Genomic DNA, 10,940 nt, shown 5'->3' with positions numbered 1-10,940 from the left:
TTCGGACGCTCGGCAACTGACTCATATTTATGACGGTCGCAGCGTCCCCAGAGGGGGGGTCCCGCGATCCCTGGATTAGAAAGCCGCCTGGGGCCTTGGCAGCGCAGTCTTCGAGGCCAGCCCCACAGCAAGGGTCCTGGAGTAGTCCAGCTGGGTGTCTTTCCACCCTCAAACGGAAATAAAAATCAGAGGGAAAAGCGGCTTTACTCGAATGCTGTCCCAGGTACTGAAAATGTCTGGCTGAGCCTGGAAAAAAAACAGGGAATTCTCTGGGTTGTTTGAGCCTCGAGATGGATTTAAACGTGAAACATTTAATTGCCTTGAGTCCCCCACTTTTTATTTAAAAACAGGCAATTTTTCAAAGCCAGCCACGTCTAAAACCCCAGGTTTGGGGGCAAACCGAGTGGAGAATACGGTTTATCAGCAATGTTTTTATTGTACATTATTTTGATCCAAAGCATCGCTATAGGTTGGCACAGCCTTTTGTCCTGAATGGCGTAGGTAGGATTTCCTGCTCAGGCAGGGGGTTGGACTAGATGCCCTCCAAGGTCCCTTCCAACTCTTTGTTATTCTGTTCTCTTTCAATGCCTTTGCTTGATGAGGCTGGTGAGCTGCTGAGAATTGAACACAATTGAACAGACACACACACACACACACACACACACACACACACATAAAATGTAAAAAAACCCATGATAATGCTTCCATTTTCAACGAAGTGGGGAAGAGTCAGAAAGTTCAGAAATTGCTTAATGATCACACAAGTGTTTGAGTTTAAAAGCCTTGCAAAATGGCAGAATTTGCAATCAATGCAAAGGTTGCAAAAAAAGGGCACACCTTGCAATTAATGCAACGGTTGCAACCCTCTGCAAAAATCTAGCCAAATACAAACTTTAGTTGCAGGCTCTCTGGCTGACCTGGGTTAACGTGTCCTGAGAATGCCGTTGTTCTTCTCACTGTTGCAAGTTGCAGCTTTGGAACAATTGGGGAGACCTCCAGTGGACACAGAGAGAGAGAGAGAGAGAGAGAGAGAGAGAGAGAGAGAGAGAGAGAGAGAGAGAGAGAGAGAGACCCCTCCCCAATTTAGCAGCAGGAAAATATAAAGGGGCTGAGAGAGGTCCTTCCAGCTTCCCTCCCATTCCTAACCCCCCCCCTTTTTTTTTCCAGCTCCATCCAGTTATTTGGGGAGGGGGTGTTTGAATGGGCGTGCAAGGCTGCCCCCTTCTTTTTTCCGCCTTCCTGGGTCCATTCATGGTGTCAGTTACACGAGCCGATGGCCCTATTCTCTAGGCACAATGGGGCACCCCCCAACACCCTCTCTTTGTAGCCAGGGAGAAGGGGAGGCAGCTAGGAAGACAATACCCAAAAGGGGAAGGAGACCCTGTTTCTCTTACTGGTACCCCAAAATTGCAAAGAGGGGGGGTGCAAGAGAGAGAGAGAGATAGAAGGGTGAAATGCAAGCAAGACAGCTCCTGATTTTATCAAGCTAGCAACCCAAGCTTTGGGCCAGTTTGAAAGTTGCAAAACGGTCAAAATTTGCATCCGGTTTCCGGGAAGCTGCTTCCTTCAAAATCCTCTATTTCCCCACCCCTTCCTTTGGCCATGCAATGTACAACCACCCTGCAAGGCAGGCCACCCAAGGAGAGGAAAACGGCTCAGGCTGTGGAGGAATTTTGCATTGCCTCGTTTCGAATTAGGCAACCTTACCAATCTATAATCGATTCATTGATTAACTTGGGTGTCCGAGCAGACACTATCGCTGGGTGGGGAGGGGGTCTTTCTCCAATCTTAGCGTATTTTTTTTTAAAAAGGCATTTTGCAGAATCGTTATTCTGTTAAGAAAAATAAAAACGAAATACAATATAAACTAATATAATAAATAAAAGGCTCGCATAATAAAAACGTGATGTGTGTTATTTCCGTCACGTTAGTTTTGCGTTCTCTTGCAATTTTTTTTTTTAAAAAAGAAGTATTGGGCAGAATCGCTGTTCTGTGAAAGAAGACAAAATATAAAATATAAAATATAAATTAGTAAAATGTGATGCATATTATTTCTGTGTTCCCTCGCATTTTTTTTTTAAAAAAAGAGGTATTCAGCAGAACGGCTATTCCATAAAACCCTGAAATAAAATAAAACCTTAAAATATGATGTGATAAACGACTGCTCTATTCTCTCACATCTTTTTTTAAAAGCATTGGGCAGAAGAGTTGTTCCATCAAACACTGAAATAAAAATAGCAAAATAAATTAAAATTACGTATCTGTATAATGCGAAAGAATGGAATAAATTTGACCATTTAATAGTAAATGCACTTAGGTGAATAAGGGAACATTTAGAACAGTGTTACTCAAACTTTAAGGGACTTCAACGCCCATAATTCCCCAGCCAGCCACTTCTCAAGAACAAGAGCCAGCCTGTCAAAAGTCAAAGTCTCTTTATTCCATCAAAATACCCCAAAATAAAATAATACAAAAAACCCCAACTTTGAAACAAGACATTATGGCTGGTTTAAAAGATCTGGCAAGGCACGTGGAATTGAAACCGAATCACCCCATCCGATATATCACGGTGAGCAGCTCTGGATAGATTTATCTGGTCTGACCAGCAAAATTGAAAAACAAAAAACAAAAAACCCAATGAAAACTGGCCTTGCAAGGTAGACCACTGATTGCTTTGTTGGTGTGTGGGGAGAAAACAGGGGCTCCTTTAGAATCCAAGGTACAAAAAAAACCCAAAAACTGGTTATGTCAGCCGTTTCTGACTTTTGCATAGCTATTAAGAGTGAATCAACCAGTTAACAAATTTATACCCCCAAATTGGATAGTTGATTAAGTACAAATTCATGACACACATCCCTAAAAAAACAAAACGAAACAAAACAGATCCCTTAGCTTATGACTCCTATCTGGGCCTCAGTTTCCCTAGTCTTTAAGATGGGTCCAATCTCAAAATCTATTCAGTCCCCAAAACTGACTCTGAACTTCCCAAACAGGAATTAAATACAAATGGAGGAAATTCAGAGCGTTCCAATCGTTCCCGGCTTCAGGGACACCCCAAAAATGGGGATTTTTCAGAGAAAAAAACCACCCAGCCCAGAGAGAGAGGGGGGACCATGGGGGGGGGGTCAGACAAAAAAAAGGAAGACTTGTAGGTTTTAAAGACCCAGCAAAAAAAAAGAAAAAATAGAAAAATTGGAGAATCCAGCCTCAAATTGTAAGGACCACCGCGTTACAAGGAAGACACTTCACCGAGGTTGTGTGAAAATGGAGGCAGAGGAAGACAGATATTCCTCAGTTTACGACCAATCGCTCAGCGTCCCACGTTACGACGTAAACATCTCCAAAAAGGTCCAGTTTCAAGGTTATGATGCCTCCTGATCGCCATTTATGACTTTTTGTACCTGGAAACTGAGGTTTCAATTCTGGTTTCAGGGCCCCAAACCGCTCCGTTGGGCAACAGACTCACTTAATGACAGCAGAGCTCACTTTAACAACCGCCATGGAAAAAATGTCACAAACTCAGCTCAGCCAGTAAATTCCCAGCTCTGTGACAGTCCTATGGCGAGGACTATATGTAATGCACACATGCACACACACAGCCAGGATTGTCCAGTGCAACAGAGTCCGGATTTTGCCCAGGGATGGAGAGCGGGTCCGTTACAGGCGTAGCTCTCCCACGGCGATCTTCTTCCAGATGTCCGGCGTGAGAGGCGCATAGGTCCTCGCGGCAACGTCCAGCACGAACAGGGGGTCCGTGATCCGGGTGGGGTCAAACCCTTCCTCCACCAGGCGGAACCGTTTCTGCTTGAAGGTCTCCGTCATCTCCAGCTGCTTCTGAATGGAAGGAAAGTCAGACCCTCATGAATGGGCGGCCAGATCTGGGCCTCCCTCGCAGGGCCGTTGTGAAACCAGAAAGCAAAACCAAACTGGAGGCTTACCTGGATTCGCAGGAAGCGAGGCCAGGCGTACGGAGGGAGCAGCTCAGCCACCTGCTTGTAGATTTGGGGGCCACTGAAGTCGGCCTCCGGCTGCAGCACCAAGGTGGCCATTCCTGCCCGGCCATCGTGTCCTGGAAGAGAATGCAGACAGTCCTCAACTTACGACAATTCGTTTAGTGACTGTCACAGCATCCCCGTGGTCACAGAGTCAAAATTCCAGAGCAAAGCCAGGAAAATCAGTACTTCCATGACATGCATCTTTATGAAATAAATGTGCCACTTTCCACAAAGGATGCAGAATAACAGAGTGGGAAGGGACTTAGAGGTCTTCTAGTCCAGCCCCCTGCTCAAGCGAAAGACCCCATATATTGCCTATACAATTGTCTAGAACCTCTTTGTTACATACAAAGGAACATATAGCCGTTCTACTAAAAACCAACAGCAACAAATAAGTAACAGCGAGCAATGTTAGTTTTATTTTGTGTATTTAATTTATAGGCCGCCAATTTCAATGAGAAGGCAACTCGGGGATCATAACAGTTGCCAGCTGCTGTCATTCCAGCATTTTTCCATCCAAGAAATTGCGTTCGCAGGACTGGGCAAGGAGGAAGAAAGCTGGATCAGAACTTGGGGAGATATTTTATTTTTTTCCTGATTTTCCTAACGCTTACCTGGGACGATCACACCGTAAACCGTGACTTCCCTCAAACTGTCCAACTTGCTCAAAGTCTCCCCGACTTCTGTCGTGGCCACATTTTCACCTTTCCAACTATGGAGGAAGGAAAAAATAGTGGGAAGTCAGAGAAGATATATATATGCAAAGCCAGGAGGGAAGATTTGCAAATTAAAGGGAAAAAACAGTCTTAACTAGAAGATCAGGAATGACTGAACGGGTTTTTCAGGATTTTTTATTTTATTTTATTTTTTATTTTTTTGCATTTCTGGTGTTGAGTGGCCGATTGATTTAAATAAAAAATGGTGATTTGGGGCTTTGGGCTCTTTTTTTTTTTAATTTGAAGCGAAGAAAAGTCCCCTTCGGACCTTTTTTTGTTTTTTGTTTTTTAAATTGAAGCTCATCAAATCCTCAGTTTTTTTAAGGGAAGGGCGCCCTCGTGTGGCCAATGCAGAATATGACGCAAGGCAGGAATTGCCTTGCACTGTCTTGCACTCTCCTACGCCCTAGAGGTGGCAAAGCCCATCATCCCTGATCAGCAAGGGAGTGGAACATGGGAAACGTGAGCCAGGTTTAGAAAAGAAGCCTACCGGTAGGTGTCTCCCGTACGGTCCCAAAAGCTGACGAACCCTTCGCCGTCTTGCACCATCAAGTCCCCGGAGTTGAAATAAACGTCCCCGTCGGCAAAGACGCCATGCAGCATCTTCGCCTCGGTCAGTTCGCGCCCGCCGGCGTATCCGAGGAAGGGATTGCGTAAGGTGACGGGCGAGACCAGGAGGCCCGGTTCCCCTGCAAGAGGAAGAAACGGCCCAGAGAGTCCTCGGATTAGGACTCTTTCTTTCTTTCTTTCTTTCTTTCTTTCTTTCTTTCTTTCTTTCTTTCCTTCCTTTTTTCTTTCTCTTTTTTCTTTTCTTCCTTTCTCTCCTTCCTTTTCTTTTTTCTTTCCTTCCTTCCTTTTCTCTCCCTTCTTTTTCTTTCCTTCCTTCCTTCCTTCTTCTTTCTATTTCCTTTCTCTCTCTCTCTCTCTCTCTCTCTCTCTCCCTCTCCTTCCTTCCTTCCTTCCTTCCATCTGTCAGAAATTGTGTAGGGTTTCCTGCCTGAGCAGGGGGTTGGACTAGATGGCCTACAAGGTCCCTTCCAACTCTGTGATTCTAATTCTAATTTCTAATTATTTATTATTAAATTTATTGGATGCTCATCTTTATCACAGGGTAACTCTGGGTGGCCTTAAAATATTAAACAAACGCTTTAGCAACTGTTCAAAGTTACAACGTCACCTATATCCACCCGCTGGCACCGTCCGGCCTTGTCTCTAAGTGGAGCACCTTGGACAGCGTCAAAACGAACCAACTCAAAGGGACTGAAGCACTGCGGGGAGGGAAAAAAATCACGGTACAATTAAAAACGAGATATTTTTTTCCCCAAAGTGCCTCCCTACCTTTTCCAGGAATGTCATGATGCCCACCTTATAAATCCAGGAGCCGCGCCCCACGGCCCCCACCCTGCCAGTGTAGTTGAACAGTGTGACGTTCCCTTCCGTCATGCCGTAGGTTTCCACCACTTTGATGTTTCCGAAACGGCGGAGAAATTCGCGCCAGACGTCCGGACGCATCCCGCTGCCCATGGCCATCCGCAAGGAGTGCTCCCGATCAGCCGGGCTCTGCGGGAAAGAAGAAGGAACACAGTGGCACAACAGGGAGGAAGGAAGGACGGAAGGAAGGAAGGGAGGGAGGAAGGAAATGGGAAAATGGCAGAAATCCCAGCATATCAACGTTGGCCACCAGAGGGAGACATTCAGATCCACCTTTTTCCCACGCTTACCTGTGGCTGGTTGACCAGGTACCGGCAAAGCTCTCCGATGTATTGGAAGATGGTCACCCCATGAGCCCGACAGTCCGGCCAAAACTGGCTGGCTGAGAACTTTTTCTTCAGCACACAGGTGCCACCTGGCAAGAAACGGGAATCCTTTTTCCAAAAAAGCTGAGCAAGGCTTCTAGTCCTCATGACTTTTAGAAAGTCCTCTTTTCATTCTTCCCCATCGACCGGCAGGAAGAGTCACCTCGTTAAACCGCAATTTTGACTATGACAAAATGGTATTTGGGATGAAAAGGGAATCCCTTGGCTGGGAAGCAGGTAACACTTAAGTAGAGCCTCCAAAGCCACGAGCAATCTACCCCGACTTCTAGAGGGGAGAAGGAGCAAGGGATGGAAGACGCTTCTCTGCCTTGCCTGACAGACGGCAAAGCTCCTGCACCTACCAAGGCCAAATGTGCCGAGGATGCCCAGAAGGCTGCCGGACATGTGATACAAGGGCAGGGTCAGGTAAATGACGTCCGAGCTGCAGGCCCCCACCAGCTTGTAAAACCCTAAGGAGAGGATGGTCTTGAAGTGGCTGACTCGGGCAGCCTTGGGGAGGCCTGGAGAGGAAGGGAGAAAGCAAAGGAGGAAGGGAGAAGAAAGAAAGAAAGAAAGAAAGAAAGAAAGAAAGAAAGAAAGAAAGAAAGAAAGAAAGAAAGAAAGAAAGAAAGAAAGAAAGAAAGAAAGAAAGAAAGAAAGAAGAAAGAAAGAAGAAGGAAGGGAAGGAAAGTGAGTGAGGGAGGGAGGAAGAAAGGGGAGAAAAGAAAAAAAGGAAAGAAAGGGAAGGAAAGAAGAGAAAAAGGAAAGGATGTTATGTTTTTAAAAACATTGATTGCTACACAGTATTTGTGCTTATGAACTCAACCCACAACTTTGCCCTAAAGTAGCAAAACAAACCAAGGCAACATAGACACAATTGTTCTTTAAAAGATGCGATTTGGGGATGCATCAAACTTGCTGCTGCCTTCCTAAGGCCTCACCCCCCCCCCCCATCCTGAAGCCCTCCAGAAACCTCTGCCTCCCCCCTCCCTGCCCTCTCTATCTCCCCCTCCCACCTGTTGTCCCGGAAGTGAAGATGTACAGGCAGGTGTCCATCAGGTGGCGCGGCGTGGAGAGCTCGTAAGGCAGGGGCTCCTCAGAGGCTTCCTCCAGCAGATCCTGCAGGCTGATCACGCCCGGTGGATAGGGCCCCTTTCCCATCACCCAGACCCCAATGCCCATCTCCTTCAGGCTGGGGAGGATGGGCTCCACGGCTCCGAACAGCTCTGCAAAGATTCAGAGAGATTTTGGGGGGGGGGGTTGTCAAGCTCCTGCTGTGACTTTGGGCCTCTCTCTGTCTCTCTTTGCCCTAAGCCTGGCCTGCTCTGCAGGGTTGGTGTGACCAGAGGGGAAGAAAGAGCAGGAGGGAGAAGACAAAATCGTGCCTCCTGATGGAAAGATGGGATGGCTCAGCCCCATGATCCCCTGCCTCTGCCCCCCCTCTGCCCTATGTCAACCTGGGGACCCCTGCAGGCCTCACAGCCCCAGTCCCCATCCTCCCCTGCTTCCCCCCCCTCCAGGCTCGGTCGACCCAGGACCACCGGTGGGAGGAGCGATTGAGGCCTCTCATCCCTGGTCCCATCGTCCCCTGCCTCCCCTGCGCAGGGCCTGGAATCCCCAGCCCACCGTGCCAGCTTCCCTCCCTCCCTCCGGGCCCCATCCTCCCCGGCCCCCTCCGCTCACCCTGGCTGGCCAGTAGGGCTCGGGCGCGGCAGGCGCGCAGGCAGTGGAGGAGGGCGGCGGGGCGCAGCGCGGTGCCCAGGAAGGCGGGCCGGGCGCCCAGCTTGGCCAGCCCGATCCAGGCCCAGACGAAGAAGGGCTCGTTGCCGGCCAGCAGCGCCGCCGTCCGGCCGCCCAGCCCCGCGCCGCGCAGCGCCTGCCCCAGCCGGTTGCTCTCGGCCTCCGCCCGCCCGTAGCTGAAGCTGCGCCCCTCGCAGCGCAGGAAGGGCCGGCCCGCGCCCCCCGCCGCCGCCGCCAGCCGCCCCCAGCGCTGCGCCACGCTGGCCCGCCCGCCCGGGCCCAGCAGCAGCCGCGCGCCCAGCGCCAGCGCCCGGCCCACGAAGCGCAGGTCGGCCCGCGCCCGCGCCCCGCGCCGCCCCGGCCCCAGCCCCGCCAGCAGCCCCAGCAGCCCCGCCAGCAGCAGCAGCAGCAGCAGCAGGAGCGCCATGGCCGAGCGGGGACCGGCCGGGTGGGGGGGGGGTGGCTGCCGGCCCCTCTGCGCGCTCAGCCGAGCGAGCGCCCCCCGCCGGAGCCGCTGCAAGGAAGGACCCTTCTGCCTGCCTGCCTGCCTGCCTGTGTTTGTGGGTGTGTGGGTGTGTGTGTACGCGCAAAGGGGGCGGGTGTGGGTGTTTGTGTGTAAAGGGGCGGGTGTGTAAAAGGGAAGGGGGGGCTCCCACGCTCGCCCCCTCTTCTGCGTAGCCCGCCAAGTTTTAAGATCTTTTCGAGGGAGGAGATGCTGAGACAGGAGAGAGAGAGAGAGAGAGAGAGAGAGAGGGAAGAAAAGAGAGGGCAAGAGAGAGAGAAGATGGGGAAGGAAGGGAGTGGGACAATGAGAAAGAAAGAAAAGATTAGAAAGTTACAGAGGGAATGAGAGAGGGAAGAAAAGAGAGAGAGAAGATGGGGAAGGGAGTGGGAGAATGGGGGGGGGACTTGGCACCCCGCCAAGAAGACTCACCCCCTTGGGACTGCCAGGGGTCATTTGCACCCCGTCCCCAAGGAGATGCCCCAAAGCAGGCCTTGTATCCAGCCCAGAAGGACCATCCACAATCAGGATCCGTCCTACTTCGCTAACTAGCCCAGGATCATCACCATAAGCTGTGGTTTGTTTTGAATCACGGCTAATTGACAGCCCCCTCCCCACCAAGACAAAGTGGGGGCCTTGCGGGGGTCCCTCTTGGCAGGAACATCTGATTTTCGTGTTGACCGTGATTAACGCCCCCCCCCATTAACCCATTAAATCCCTGCTTAACCGGTGCCAAAAAAAAAAAGGCCCAGGAATTAATTGTGGTTTCCCGGCTTAAACTTTCCCCTACTTTGCAAACGTGCAAAGCAGCCGCTGCTCAAATAAATTTCACCCTCCTGGTCTTTTCCCTACTGACCCAGGGGGTGGGGTGGGGGTGGGGGTCCCTGTCTCCAAATCCTATGAATTGCAGATGTTGAAACACACAGACACACAAAGATGGAAGTGTTGGCAACAAAACATCCTCCTTTTTTGCCCTCGGGCCACAACACACAAGGAGGCGGGCGGAAAATAACGAGGCCAGGAATACTGGAAGACAAGAACAAAACAAAATCAGCCCTTTTGTTTGAAGCCTGAAAAACCGCAGGGGGAAAAAAAAAGTTTTTTAAAAAAATAATAAATTCAAATTGAGGAGAAAAAGAAGCCAGAGGCAGCATCGGTGGTGGTGGTGGTGGTTTTAAAGAAAAAGAAACTTTAAAGCAGTGTTTCTCAACCTTGACCATTTTAAGTCATGTGGACTTCAACTCCCAGAATTCCACAGCCAGCATTGCTGGCTGTGGAATTCTGGGAGTTGAAGTCCACATGCCTTAAAATGGTCAAGGTTGAGAAACACTGCTTTAAAGGGATGTTTTGGTTAGCTAAATTGGTGCCCCCCCCCGTTAGAAGGAAACTGGACTTACGACTAGTCCTCGCATTTGCAACCGTGCCAGCATCCTTCCCCAACTTGTTTGCAGGGAGGGGGGAATCAGGGAGGGAGTTTGGACAGGAGCTGGGATTGCTTAATGTTGCTTTTTGGTCCAGGAAATATTTCGCCTTCCATCAGGACTAAATGTTCTGTGAAAGCTAGCTCAAATTGGTCCCTGGAGGGAACTCTGGCAAGGAAAATATTGGAAGGGGTTGATAGTTTGGGGTAGACTGCTCCTGGTGCTAGGAGCTCCATCGATCTCGGCTACTTAAGGGCTACTTTTCCAAAGGAAGAAGGCCTGAGGTTGTATCCCGCCCGTTGTTTTTACAAATAACATACCTAATATTCCTTTCTCCTCCTGCTTTTCCCAACAACAACCCTATAAGGTGGGCTGGGCTGACAGGAAGGAACCGGACCAAAGGTACCTGGCCAGCTTTCATGGCTAAGGTGAGGTTAGAAGTCACCATTGCCTGCTTTCCTAGCCTGATGCTTTTTGCTTTTTCCCTGTGGAAAGTCACTCTGTTTTTTTCCCATGCTGTTCCCCAGGCCGTTAATACAAAGCCAAATATTGAGATTTCCTTTTCTTTTCCTCAAAAAAAAAAAAAAAAAAATGAAGACAGTGACTGTCACTTTTCCTTTTCAAAAGGGGCGAGGTTTTTTAAATCCTGACCGATTTCTGTGCTTTGATCATAGCTTCCAACAGAAGCTCGGGAAACCAGGGTGGAAAAACGAAGAAAATGCTAAAAATTAACTTTTTAAGTTTGAGAGCCACTGGGTCAGTCTGCCCCT

At 49.4% G+C, this 10,940-nt stretch overlaps 1 protein-coding gene across 2 annotated transcripts; it reads right to left on the bottom strand.

Annotated features, from left to right (window-relative positions):
* Positions 1 to 2,418: 2,418 nt before the first annotated feature.
* SLC27A3 (solute carrier family 27 member 3) lies at positions 2,419 to 8,766 on the bottom strand. Of its 2 annotated transcripts, none has more exons than XM_039363238.1 (10): positions 8,191 to 8,766; positions 7,524 to 7,733; positions 6,870 to 7,028; positions 6,433 to 6,557; positions 6,077 to 6,271; positions 5,889 to 5,979; positions 5,202 to 5,400; positions 4,610 to 4,707; positions 3,939 to 4,069; positions 2,419 to 3,831 (listed from the first exon to the last, which is right to left on the bottom strand). In XM_039363238.1, the coding sequence occupies exons 1-10, from the start codon at positions 8,672 to 8,674 to the stop codon at positions 3,658 to 3,660; spliced, it is 1,866 nt and encodes a 621-aa protein (XP_039219172.1). In that variant the 5' UTR covers positions 8,675 to 8,766; the 3' UTR covers positions 2,419 to 3,657. The 2 variants fall into 2 exon arrangements, with proteins under 2 accessions (XP_039219172.1, XP_039219171.1); XM_039363237.1 differs by having other exon boundaries at positions 2,419 to 3,834; positions 8,191 to 8,762.
* Positions 8,767 to 10,940: the final 2,174 nt, after the last annotated feature.

Source organism: Crotalus tigris, unplaced genomic scaffold (assembly GCF_016545835.1).
Source record: "Crotalus tigris isolate CLP2741 ecotype Arizona unplaced genomic scaffold, ASM1654583v1 scf7180000019553.37968852642:3898890, whole genome shotgun sequence".
Classification (NCBI taxonomy): Eukaryota; Metazoa; Chordata; class Lepidosauria; order Squamata; family Viperidae; genus Crotalus; species Crotalus tigris.
The sequence above is the reverse complement of the archived record's forward strand: the minus strand, read 5'-3'. Positions and strand labels throughout refer to the sequence as shown.